The sequence below is a fragment of the Malurus melanocephalus genome, unplaced genomic scaffold, assembly GCF_030028575.1.
Source record: "Malurus melanocephalus ecotype Western Australia unplaced genomic scaffold, MMel_1.1 scaffold_1017, whole genome shotgun sequence".
Classification (NCBI taxonomy): domain Eukaryota; kingdom Metazoa; phylum Chordata; class Aves; order Passeriformes; family Maluridae; genus Malurus; species Malurus melanocephalus.
In genome coordinates this window covers 101397-115350 of record NW_026624249.1, presented here as the reverse complement: position 1 = coordinate 115350, position 13954 = coordinate 101397, and the positions used below count along the sequence as shown (strand labels likewise).

Here is a 13954-nt window from a genome sequence, read left to right as displayed (position 1 = left end):
CTTACAGTTGTCCTGAGGATTTCTTTTCCCCTTCTTTATCAGAAGACAGAGAACCAGGATTTTGTTTCTGATTACAGTCCATTTTTAATGCTGAGGGGACAGCACACCAGAGAAAGAAATTTCACCTTTCCCCAGAAAGATATATCCTCATTTATGGTTATAAGGGCGGAAAGAAACGGTCAGACCTTCTCATCTTTGAAACATACTTCACTGTATGAGCAAGTTAATTTTCTACTTACCCTCWCATGGGACACTGAGGGTAGAGACAGATTGGGAGATTTTCCTGCTGGGCGAGTCTCAGAGAGAGCGGAGACTGGGCCTACGAGCTCYTCAGCCTCCCTTATGCAATCTCGGATAGAGTGGGGGATAGAAGTCGCATTCCACTTGGCAAAGCAAGAGTTTGTAGTCTGGGAGCAAAAACGGGATAATTTTTCTTTGCGGCAAACTGTAAAACCGCTTCATTTAAAGAGCATCTCCTGATCTTTCCTGTGTTGTTTTGGCTGCACTACCACTGCCAAAGTGCCCAGTAGATCTGTCTGCTGTAAGAAGTTCCTAAGAACTGTCCTTAAGCGTGGCTAAGCTTCAAAATTACTTCTTAAGACCTCAGGAAATAACATGAGAACTTAAACAGAAAAGAGATTAAAAATTAAATCAAGAGCAAATTCAATAACTGAAGAAACAAGGGACGAGAAAACAACTAATGAGAAACCAATAAATAATTTCTAAAAGAAAGGATCCTAGAGTTGTTTTTTATGAGGCAAAACTTCTGGTAGACATGGGAGYGTTAAAGTGAGAGCCTTTAACACTGCACATATGTTCTCATCTTTCTCAGCTTCAGCAAGAGGTGCATTGTGTGATGGCAGGTATTAATCAGCAGCTGTGTTAAAGAAAAGCACTTTAGGAAAACAGGTTCATCAAGAAGAAAAGATGAAATAAGGATTCAATATCAGCCAGCTTACCGAGATCATTCTGTATTGCAGAATACTCAAAAAATACACATTTCATACAGACCTATGTAACAGTATTTTAAGGCAAGAACACAATTCATTCTTTTCTCTGGAGTAATAAAATGTCTATCATTCTTTTCTGAAACTACATTGAAAAATAGGAATTGCCACACGGAATTGTTTTTTRTCTCACAGTGGCTAGGATTAGCTTTCTCAGAAGAAAAAAAGGGGACCTCAACAAGGACAACTGGCATGATAACAGTTTTTCATTCTTTATCTTCTTCCCTAGAGTGAACAAATGCTGCTGTTCCACACAAGCAGGCCTCCTCTGGTCTCTGCATCTCTCTCTCATGTCAGTGAGTAAAAGCAAAGAAACAGACCTACACCTGAATAAATCAAACAGCAATGTGAACAAGCACTATGTATTCTAGTCACATCTCTTAAATCTAAAATATTTTAGAGTATTTGCTTATAAAAACACCTCTTGGAAATTTACAACAGTGAACAGAGACTGAATTTGCTCAAAGTTCAACATGGGCCTTTATATTCTTCTGAGCTAATTGTGCTCTGAGGATTCCCAATAAACTTCTTACCTGCGAGGTGTCTGAAGGAGTAGGGTAGATGGCACTGCAGGGCCTCTCTCTGGGAGACAGACAAGAGTTTTCTCGGGAATGTTTATGTTTGTCAGACAACAGAGGAGAAGCTGGAATAKAAATGTGTCAAGTGATTAAATTCATGCAGTGAAACTCAGACATTTCAATTCTATGCTTATGACAAAAAAAATCCTCTATCTCCAGCGATTCAGATTCCACAAATAATTGACTAAACTGGATGTCTGACCAGTGACATCATTCAGAAATTCAGCTGTGTAATGTATTAAGAATCATTTAATGTGGTTTACTATGGCAGATGAGCACTGACCTCTGGCACTGGATGGAGCAGAACTGGTCACGTTGGGTGAAGCAGAATGAGTAGAACTCAGGCTTGAGGTAGACGGACTAGGCTGTGTATAGAAGCAATGCTGCTGTTACCACATCACACTTACTGGTTTGGAAAACAAAAACTTACAGCATACTTTTCACTAGAACAAAGAACTTGTAACGTCCTAGAGTAGTTTATCAGTAATTCAAAATAGCAAACCAGTATAAAGAGTATTAATCTAACTACACAAAGATGAGGTAATATACTAAATAACTAAAAATGTAATCAATACAGTAAAATAATTGCATCACCATATGACAACTGGACAGGAAAGTCTATGCAAGGTCAGATGACTTCGCATCATAGTCCACTGCTACTTACTTTACATTTGTAAAAAAATAAATGCTCTAATGTACACAAGAGAAAAATGTTACATTAAAAAAAGTTATTTCTAAGTGAACAAGTTTAACATGTCATTTAAAGATTTGGTTTTTAAAAGAAGCATCAGCAATAGCTTAGAGATTTCTGAATGAAAAAATGAAAGCATTAATTTAGTAGATAGTCTTGTAAGAAAGATTTTTTATAGTTTGAAAAATGACAGTAAATTATACCTGCATGTTAAAAACTTCATCTGAGCTTTCTGACTGCCCAGTGATGTTGCTGACTTCAGCAGAAGCTTGGGATGACAGTGATGAGGATGAATATCGATTGACAGCTGGGTAACTCAAAGGGCTGTTGTAAGAATAATGAAGTACAAAATAGTTAACTCTAACTGTCAATCATAATTTCTCATATGAAAACATTTTCTTAATCTTTAAAGTTTAATTGGAGAAGGGGAGGGGAGAGAGAGAGAAAAAAGGAGACAGAATATATATACTGGCTATTCGAGGCTGAACACACTTCAGACAGACCATATAAGAAAGCATGCACATAACAGAACTACATTTATGGGTCATCCTCCATGAGTAGCAAAAATACATCCATTAGTAGAATTTAACTTGCCTGCGTCGTGGTATTACCCTGGCAGCATCTGGGCTCATGGAAATAGGTATAGAATTCCGGCATACACGAGGACTTCCATTTGGGAAATGAACAGGGCTAGCTTGTACACAGGCAGAAAATTCCTGGCAAGTTATTAAAAGAAGATTAATTATAATGAACGTAATATCATTAACCATTTTGTAAGATACAGATATGTAGAGAATTACATGTAAATACTATTATATCTGCATTTTGGATCAACTTCATCATTAATGTGAAAAATACTTTAACTTTTCACTAATTATAGTAAAATGTGACTTAGTGAAACGTGACTTGTTTTCTCTGCATGGTATGGGAGGTTCATGTTTCTCGTTGTTTTGTGGCACAAGGCTGCAAGCTGTAATGGGGACAAACCACCAAAAGATGTCACTGTTTGCTGCTTGGGAAAATGAACCAACCCTTAACGCAGCTGAACAGTCTCCTGGTCTATTCATGCACCTGCTCACGTACCTGAATTCCCAAGCTTGACTTCATCACAAAGAACTGATCCACCAGCTTTTTGTGCAACGGCCTCATATCCTGGGGCACCACCTTCTCATGCACTGCCAAGCCAAATTCTAGAATCTGGGCCTACAGAAAGGAAAAAAAAATATTTTTGATCCACTTTTTAAGCTCCCTTCATTAATTAGAATATTAATTTTTTTTTTTAAAAAAAAGTTCTACGAAGTGCAATTACTTTAAAAACATCTATCTAAATCTCTGAAAGATCTATAACCAAACAAGGCCTAGGACCAAAAGCAGTAACACACAAGAGGATTTAAAGCCACTTTGCATTCAACTTTGCCAAAGGTGTCCCTTATGCAAACTCAACTGTAATATTAAAAAAATACTATGAATAACAGTGAAAAATCTGACTAAATGGCAGCTTTACAAAGGAACAGTTCTAAACCCTAAATAAAAGCCATTTCCTACAAGAACAGTTGTAAAAATCATGAAACAACAGCAGTGGTCACATTTACCAGAGACCCTGTAACATATCTGCAATGAATTACATGGTCTCCTATCCTATTTCAACTCCCCAGAGACCTCCATTAGTGGTGGCTTGATGTATATTCTTGACACAAGGCAGGACAGGCTTCAGAATTACATTGCTAAAACTTTTAATCTTGCTCAAATTTGGTTACACACATTCAAAASATCAACTTGGTAACATGAGGAATCAGATAAGCTCAAATTTAAAAACAAAATAGCTACAGTGTGCTGTAATATCTTTGGATGAGAGCTCCTGGCTGATGTTTTCAGGCAGCCTGTGAGTGGCACGCAGCTGCACAGCATCCCTGACCTCAGGTCAGGACTGCAGCACATCCATCCACACGCTCAGCCATCCCAGCCCTTCCGAATGCTCTGTGTTAAATCATCTCTAGGTGCCAGAGAGGCTTTAACTGCAATTGCTTGGAAYACACATTTTCGTTACAGGAGGCTATTAACTCCAGTTTTACATTGTGAAGATTAGTGGGATTAACTTTAGCTTGAAAAATAAAATCATAATGTCAATTACTATACATTGTTTCAGTGAAATTACAGTAAGCTCAGTGAATCTATTCTGAGGACCTGTCACTTAGCTGATCTGGCCAAAAGATACCACAATGCTGATGAAAAATGGAATTTCCATCTTGACAAATTCCTATACTGTGACCCTTTTTATTCCAAGCTGGCAATAAAATTTGAAACTTCAACATGCTGCATAGAACAAAAACAGGTAAATGCCAGTTAAAAAAGATGAAATATTAGTAAGATCTTGGATTAAAAAAAAGGTCAGCATTTTCAAATGGAAACACTTCATATATTAAGCAGGTAGGCCACTGTCTACCAATGAATGGCGAAATAATACAAAAAACATATAATGTATAGAATACTTATCTGCTTAATTTAATCACTTTGTATTTATTTTACTGCCTACCTACTTTGCCAATTACTACTAGATATCTTTCACTACAATAATATTTTGAACCCTTTTTTGCTCTTATGGCAAACCTTGTAGTGGAAATATTTTTCCATAATATTGATAAAATACAAGTATATGCTGAAATCATCAAATGTTTCAATGCAATAATGTTTATTCTGTAGTAGTGATAAAATACTTTGTGTAAATATTTGTGTACATGCATGACAAGACAGGCCTCTCACTCAGCCTTTATTTCACACAGAATAGTTTGAAGTGATTGAGGTGATGGTGGAAAGGACTAGGGGAAAAATATTAACATGGCCCAGAAACCTGCTTGTATAGGAAGTTACTCTCTACTTGGAATCCAATTCAGAAAACACTGAAGACCACAGGGCAATTATTAACCTCTGGTATTTTTTATTTTATTTGGGGACATTTTGAGCTAGAACAGCTGAGCAGGCCACACTGCCAGCCTTTTCCCCATTTTACCTGCTCGAGCATCAGTTCTCTCAAGCGTGTGATCTTCTCTCCATCCTCTGGATGGTTCAAGACATATTCTTTGACAAAGAATGCCTAAGCAGAATAAAATTACAAAGTAAAACAAAGTGAGTAAACAAAGACCACTTTTGTTTCTTTTTTAAAAAAAGAAGTTTCTAGATAATGTTTTCAAATATTTTCAAATTTTCTTTCAACTGCAATAATAAATAATACATTTCAAATAAGTAATTAATCATATAGTAATTGGTGGCAACTACAGGCAAAATAATGTAGCCGCTTTTGAATGGAATTTATGAGTTGTTCAATATATAGGATAGATCCTGAAGCAAATTCTGAAACCTACAAATCAGAGTTGAAACCAAACACATGCACCTGAGCTAAGTATCTCTTCCCCAATATTGTGACTAATTACAAGTGTTTGATTTTCCTCCCTTTTCATACTGGGAGTTTCATTACTCCTTAAATGTAAAGACATCTTGACAACAGTGTGGAATTGTACGCAATTATGTGGATTGGAGCTGTGATATTCTCTCTTAATATGAATAATGTTTTGAAGAACTGACAGCGACAATGATGTCAAAAGGGTACACTTTGAACTTCAGGAGCATCTGACCAACATCCATGTGGTATGTTCATGAGCTTACAAGACTTTCCAGTCTACCTCCAATGATCAAATTACACCAGCTACAATACCCCAAAGTCATTTCACCCACTAGCAATAGTCTGGACACAGCATTGCCCCAGTTTGTTCAAGACTGCATTTTTCCTTATATAGCAACTATTCTCCCCTCCAAAGGGATTATATTGAATTTACAACAATTCTTGACATTATATGCATTTCACATGGTCCTTTCACTGCAGATAAATGAATTATAAAAAGTCATGTTTAAATTGTTAAAAGAAGCCCTCTGACACTTGCTAAAATCCCAACCCCCAAACTTCTGCCAGCTGATGGGATGTTTTTCCCCTCAGCTACAAGCTTAATGTTCTTCCAATGTTGAACAGGTAGGTATCCCCGTGGTTTTGGTTTTATGCAGATCTATAATTAGATCTGTGAGTTAGAGACATAGTAATCTAACTTCCAACAAAATAAAAAATATTTATCACAATTTGACTAAATCCAGTAACATTTTTGAAACCATTTGCTTCCCATCATTAATCATTAAAGGGTCACTACTGTTCTACCACATGTAAAAGAGTGAGATGAAATGTAAGTTATAGTACAAATTGCAGTTAGGAGGTGTTAGTGGGCACAAAACCAACTCTTTATTTTAGAAAGTTTGTTTCTTTTTAAATCAGTAGTTCGGTCTACAGCCATTTTTTAGCTTACATGAAGGTGCTGCATAATAATAACTACTTGTTTACATTTTCCTGGAATCTGTTCCTGTATTGAAACTAGCTTTAACATCTGCAATACCAAGATGCTGAATAATTAGAGACAGCCACATTTTCCCCATCAGAAAAGAAAAAAAAATTACAGGAAAAGGAAATAAAAAAATTTAAAAAATGTGGGGGGAGCCTAGGGAAGACAGATTTAAGAAGGCAATAGCTGGCCAAAGGACACTTCTCAAAACTTGCAAGTTGTCTGAAGGAAAGGAAGGCATTAGTAAACACATGGTCAGTCTTACCTCATGACCACATGCTCCAAGACTGAATGAATTTTGAGCTTCGTACAGGACAGAAGGGAAAAGCAAGTGAAAACACAGGGAGGGAAAAGCATTTACAGAAAACAGGGTAACAAGAAAGGTAGAAGATAAGAACTGATAAAACAACAGGAAGATATATGAAGACTGAAAAGACGACATGCAAAGAGAAGAATTAGGGTGAAATGGAAGAAAAAAGCCTCAGAATTATTGCTAATAGTTTTGATGTTTACAGAACAAATTACTGTAAAGACCTATTGTAATACAGTGAGAGGCAAAGGGCAGAAGGGAATCAACACTTAGAGGAGATCTGTAATTAGAGCCAAGGACAACAATAAGAAAAGAGCAAGCTAGAACCTTTAATATGCTTGTGAAGAATGGAAGCTGTGCAAAGACATCAATCTAGCTCTGACACCGCTAATTCAAACCAGACATAGTTCTGACATGACTATTTCTCCAGGGACTTCCCTCATGGTACTTCACTATGCTAAACAGTTTTGTTGTTTAAAGGCAGTTAGGAAACATCAAGAATGTTACTGCTTTGCTTTTCTCTTACAATTTTAATAACACAGCAGTTTCGATGACAGATTCTAATACTACACTGGATTCAATTTCTTGTAGTTTAATTAAGATGCAGCTTTATAAAATTTAACACTGTTGGGTGAACACTGCATCTCGCCGCTTTTGAAACAAGTGGACAGAATGTTATTCAACCTGACATTTTCAAACCAACAACCAACAGACCCAATTATTTCATAAGACTATTAGGAGAAAGATCAAGTTGGGCCAGAAAAAAAAATCATTCCTTTTTACTGTTATTTCAAAATTACACAGAACTTTTTATAAATATAACATCCAAAACATTTAATGTTCTCCTAAGGTGATTCAGAAATGATAATAACAAGGAACAACTGCTGGAAACAAAGAGTTAGACATTTCTCAATTATATTTATTTTTTTAAAATCCCCTTCCCCCACTTCCCCAAAAACAGCTTCTCTTAATAACTTCGTAAAGAGATACAAGAAGGATCTAGAAAATTATGATTCTTCAAGATAATGAACTCCTTGTTGATTATTTATATATATATATATATATATATATATATATATATGAAAACTAGAATGTCAGCAAAAAAAAAGTAAATCCTGTCCTAGCATAGGCAATGTATTATAATAATACACTTGCAATTAACTATTTAATTGAAAATTTTCAAACACATCACTGAAGAATGCAGGGTAATTGTGAATTGAGTCATCACTGGAGTAAGTTAATGGTACTATCTGCAGCAAAATGTTTTTTTCAATAAACGATACATCTTTAACATCCCCTAACTCAAAACTGCAATATAGTTGTATTTACAAACTATTATTCATATAGTACTTTCTGTCCTTAATTTATATAGAGGAGATGCATCTGTACAGGGAAAGAAATTGGATTTTTAACAAACAGAAAGTAAATTGCTTACCTCTTGGTATCTAGCAACTCCACCATTAACTGCTGCATCAATGACCCCATTTAGACACATTGTGAGAGGGTTAATGTTCTGCATCTGTCGAGTTTGACACTGACTAATCAGTGTTCTTAACTGCTGGTTCTTATTTTCTAAGACTTCAATAGCATTCTCAAGGGGACTCATTTCCACCTGAAACAGGAATGAGAAACACTGTAAACAACTTAATATTCAGCTGCAAGGTGAAATATAGTGCAGGTAATTTTTGCTTTCTTGAAATAAAACAATATTATTCCATGTCCTAGAGTACTGGGACAGAGAAAATACTTCTCACCTCGGCTACAGTCCCTGAGTATACCCTCTGAGCACAAAGAGATGTGATTTTATCATGTGAATCAACTGAATCAATGATCAAAATGGTGATCATTGAATCAATGATCAAAATGAAGAATGGTCATGCTTTTGTAGGTTCATTATCTGACCTTAAGAGATGACCCAGCCCTTGCTGCAGAACATTCACACACTTTCAGCCAGTGCTGGAACTCTTGGAATTCAGGATTAAACTGTCACTGGAAACTTTACCTAAAATGGGCTTGGGGAGCTTCACCAGTCTGAGGGTACACAGCAGAGCTTAAGATTTGTGAGTTAGTTTCCTCACCCAAAGTGAAATCAACAACAAGACCTTATGGATCAGGAATTTGAAGTAAGCTTTGAGCTAAAATGATGGTCAAGTTGCAGTCAAAGGCAGTCCTTGAGCAGGATGTGCCTATCTCTCGAGAGTGAGAAAGTTCTTTCACAGGGAGCAGGAAACTGCAGGAAAAACCTAAAACCGAGCAATGGGAAGAGTACAGACCTGCAGCTGCTGTGATTTACCAAAACATACAAGCACAAGTCTGAGTCATRACCTCATATGACCCCAGGAACAATTACTACAGTTCACTTCTAGAAATGTTGACTATAATGGTAACATGATAGTAAACTGAATGTCTTCATATTAGTGGTCATACTGACCTAGTAAGGACTCAGCTGGAGTCAACTAACAAAATATCTCATGTCACACGTAATTTTTTTTATTTTTGCTAAACTCCATTTTTGGTTTTCTACAGAATATTAGAGGTGATGAACAAATGACATTTTCCTGCTATTATAAAAGAAAAACAGAATTTTAGATTGTACTATGGTATCCTTATACTTAATGGGATTATTCTAAGACTGGCTTTGATAAGAAGGAAAATAGTTTTAGATGTTATATTCCAGAGCTCAGAAACTGACCAATTATTTAAAGATCTTTAGAGGAGGAGCACTCCTCTGAATATATCTGGAATTTATTGAAGGATTTTCTAAGAAATAGAACCAACAAGGAGAAGAAATTACCGTGTCAATAGCAGACTGCTTCACTGGACCCTATTCCTCCAAGTTCTGTTCAGCAGCTCACAGCATTTATTATAGTAATTTGGAGAAAGTTCTTATTATACAGGAATTTTTAGAATATTTACCTTTCAAGGACACTGAAGGATACATTAAGCTATAGATATTCTACATGTTAAATGTTACATGGTGCTGAGTTTTAAGGAAGTAATTTGGTGACATTAAATGTTGCCGTTGGGCGCTCATTATTGTTCTCAACTTCTTTTTCCTCAACTGTTTAAATGAATTCTAAGGACAGTTCTAAATAATACTTTTCAAGACAAGAGAAATTAGATAACTCGACACGCTTTGTAAATAATTTTGTTGTAGCCACCTTGAGACCTGGGTCAAAGAAATTAGAAATGGGTAATAAATCTTAAAGCAGTTCATCAAATAACATATGATTAAGGAAGTAAACCAACTCACAATATGTATTGACATGAGTCTCATACTCACCACTTCACGCTTTTCTACTTCAAACCAACGAGATATTCCAGGTAAACTCTGCACCAAGATCAGTGTGGTTCTCTCTACCCACAGACTCTAAAATACACAAAACCATTTTATTTCCCTATTTGACTCCCTATCTTCCTTAATTAGTACCAGTTTTTGTTACGAATACTTTCACCTAAGTAACAGGATGCATTTAAAAAATAGTACTAACATCCAAATTCCAATACTCAAATGTCAATCTCATAAGCCAATGAAACTCACTTTCTACTTCCTTTTTAGGTCCTACTACTAAGCAGTAATTTTTGCTGATTATTTACTCTTAAACTTTATTAGCATGTTGTCCCCAAGTCTCCAAAAGTCACTCACAACTGAATTGATATTTCAATATTTCTTTTTTAAGCTAACATCTGACAACAAGAGTTCAGAAGCAGAACAACTTAGAGATCACGGAGCATGACCAACTCTCCTCTGTGAAGCCCTATTTGAAATTCCAGAATGCATGGCTGATGGGATACTCAAATGTACTACTGGCAAACACTTTGTACAAGAGGTTTCTAGAATGACAAAATCAACATGGAACAGTGCTTACACAAAATATATTCATAAGCTGTACAGTTAAAACAAAGCATAAACTTAAATTAGAAGACAACAGTGACTCAATTTAGCTAACTTATTACCCTTACAGTTCTTTCTTCTAAATTTATAACAAAATTAGTATGGGATAACTATTTTTGTCTGTCTGAATATCAGAATATATTCTGCATCAGTATGTGTTTCTAGTGGGTCAGAAATAAAATTACACCAAAAGACGAATTTTCACAGTAACATTTTTATTAGGAGGAACTGAAGGGATTTACATATTAGGGAAGGAACTATTGCTTTTCCTTGAGACAATCTCTAAGTTCAGGGTAGTTTGTAGTCTTGATATCACAGAAACAGGTCATTATGCTGAAGTTTAGTCAGAACCATCTCTCTCTCTAGAGAGAGACAACTTTAGGCAATCCTATCCATATCACAGATGACCTACTTGACAATGTTTTCCCATCTGCCTAAGAAACCTTTTTCGAGACTACACTGCTTGCTTCAGTTCTGCCTTCTATGTATCACATTACATTTTTTCACTCCTAGTCACATATACAGCAAGACCTTAGCATCTCCCATATATTTTAAATATTATTTTATTAAAAATAAGAAGTGAAATAGTCAAACCTAAGATAGCATCTCCTCTAGAGAATTTGTCATACCACACTCAGTTGAATAATGCAAACAATAGATGATGTTTCAATTAGGCAGCTGTTGTTGATGTTACAAACAWATCTAGAGGTCCAGTAGGATCAGGAAAGGGCATGATACTTCACCTTGAATTCATTTTCCTTGTCCTTGGTCCCTTTGTGAAATGGCCTGTCATATCGGAATCGCCAGATGTGATTTACTTTGTAAAAGCTCTTGATATTATCAGGAATGCCATCTCTCTGCAAGACTTCCTGGTTTTCTGGAATTGGTGTCACTGCATAAATCTGCAAATCTAGTTGTAAAGGGTTAAGGCTACTCCACTTTATTCAAGTTAGCAAAGCATATTGACTCCTGAGGCATTACAGAAGAACAATTCTTTTAAAGATGTGTATCATTAAATCCTTTTATACTATTAATGGTTTGGGAAAAGAACCAGGGAGATTTTTTTGATCATTTGAGATTTCTTTTTTCTGTTCGGTTGAAAATTTCATCTTTATTTTTGGAACAGAGCTACTTATATGGAATAGTACATAGAGTAAAGGGATTTAATTAAATATATTCTTACACCCAATACGTCATGCCATGCTAACATAATATTGTATTGTAAGAAGTTAAATTACTGTAACTTGAACTGCTACACCATTATCACAGTGGCGATACTTCTACAGGCTTTTTTAGCTAAAGCAATAAAGTCATTGACTTATCAAGGAATTTTTAAATAGAACCAAAATTACATGAAGAAGTTCCAAACACAATAGAGTGAACTGGGACAAAATGCAGGGGAATTCTTACCTACCATTTATTTCAGTGGAGGCACCATATGATTGAAATTGGCTATAGGTGTACCTACATTTTTCAAAAGCATAGAAGATTTAAGTGCCAAATGTGGCTTTGTGATTTTGTGGATACACTGTGCTTCTGCCTGAAAGATGGTCTCATCTGGCTGATTAGCATGTTGCATAGCAATGGCATGTGGGAACTCATTCAACATTCGCTGCTGGAAGGCCTCCAGCCTTTCATAGTCATGTCCTCGGCAAACAAATTCCTTATTCTGAGCAGAATCAGAAAAGAAAAAGCAAGAGCAGGTTATGTGGAAATAATTGGGATCCAAACACACACTCTTAAATATAGACTTTCCAGGCAACTTTTGCATCATTTTAAGAAGGAAAAAATAAGAAACAAAAGGCAAGAATAATACTAAGGAATATAGAAAGAACAGGCTACTCAGAAGAAGGCAATTTCATCTTATAAATTATGTTTTATTCAAAAGTCTGGAAAAATGGAATAATTACATTTCAAAGTTTAATAGAAATATGAAGGGAGAAATTGGTCTTAGTGGATCAAAGTATGTAATTAACAAGATATATCAGACTGTATAAAATATTTAACAGAAATATAACCCAACAAACAGTTAAGACGACGAAATGGGTTGGAAGTCAATTCCACRAGGAACTAAAACTTTGCTCTGATGTTATACAATTCTGAAGAAAAACACTGCATAAGAAAATTGTAGAAGGCATTCAATTAGCCTTGTCATCTAAATGCTTATCAGTTATCAGCCTGGAAAAATTAAAATGATCCAGTTTTTCAACATGAAGAATGTTCCTGGCATTGAATTCTGAGCATTGGGACTTTCATGGGAATTGCTACCAAAAAAAACCCCTGGAACAGTATTACTGTTCGACTACAAACTAAAATGTGAAAGCTTTATTATGAAGTTTAGTCTTTATTCCTTCTACAGCAAACATAGCCACATTTACAAATTGTTTTGCCATAAAAATATTAAATCAAATGTATTAAATTTGTCCTTGTTGGTGTTGCAAGCATAGACTTAAGGTTTGAAAGTACTGCACTGTTGTGCACCTTCTTCCATGACGTTGTCCGCTGCTGTTTAGCATTCTAAATGTTAAATTCTTTCAGATTAACATTTTCAAATTGGTTTACACAGAGTTTATGTTCAGATGACTATTAGATAATATCAAGAATTATCTCCCCATTAGACTCTTTTTGTGCATCGCTTTTAAAGGAGAGAGTTTCATGCTGTATTTGCCACTTAGAAATTGTCATTTTCCCCACCACCAAGGCAAAGACAAATTGGGCTTTTCAGGCCTCCTCCACATAGAGAAGGTTCCTTCATAACTTATTTCAATTACAAGGGAAGAGGAACTTGGATTATGATTGCAGCTGCTCCATGAATAAGACAGATTCTGTCCCCTTCCCAAGGTGACAGTCAATACAGCTAAACCACTGCAGACTGGAGGAGCGTAAACACCACAAACATTTTCAAGGGTACTTCAGTAACTAGAATTCTAGATTAATTATTAAGAGGAATAACTTTATTATTTGTCTGTTTTAGTACATTAATTATCAATGAAATTCAGCATGTGGAATTTCTAAGTCACTAGAAAAGAAAAGAAGCTTGGGAATGTAATTAAATGCTAAATTGTTGATTATCCCACCACCAATGGATACTTCT

General features: G+C 35.7%; 1 protein-coding gene across 1 annotated transcript in view; it reads right to left on the bottom strand.

The window, feature by feature from the left end:
- Window positions 1–34: 34 nt before the first annotated feature.
- LOC130585942 (dedicator of cytokinesis protein 4) overlaps window positions 35–13954 on the bottom strand; it is a gene marked incomplete at its 5' end in the record, with an annotated part of 103986 nt that continues 90066 nt past the window's right edge. Inside the window, 11 exons of the mRNA XM_057386628.1 lie at window positions 35–407; window positions 1541–1650; window positions 1869–1950; window positions 2480–2600; window positions 2871–2992; window positions 3360–3479; window positions 5284–5367; window positions 8401–8577; window positions 10249–10335; window positions 11604–11770; window positions 12388–12529. Coding sequence (XP_057242611.1) covers window positions 180–407; window positions 1541–1650; window positions 1869–1950; window positions 2480–2600; window positions 2871–2992; window positions 3360–3479; window positions 5284–5367; window positions 8401–8577; window positions 10249–10335; window positions 11604–11770; window positions 12388–12529 — 1440 coding nt within the window. The remainder of the gene's footprint in view (window positions 408–1540; window positions 1651–1868; window positions 1951–2479; window positions 2601–2870; window positions 2993–3359; window positions 3480–5283; window positions 5368–8400; window positions 8578–10248; window positions 10336–11603; window positions 11771–12387; window positions 12530–13954) is intronic.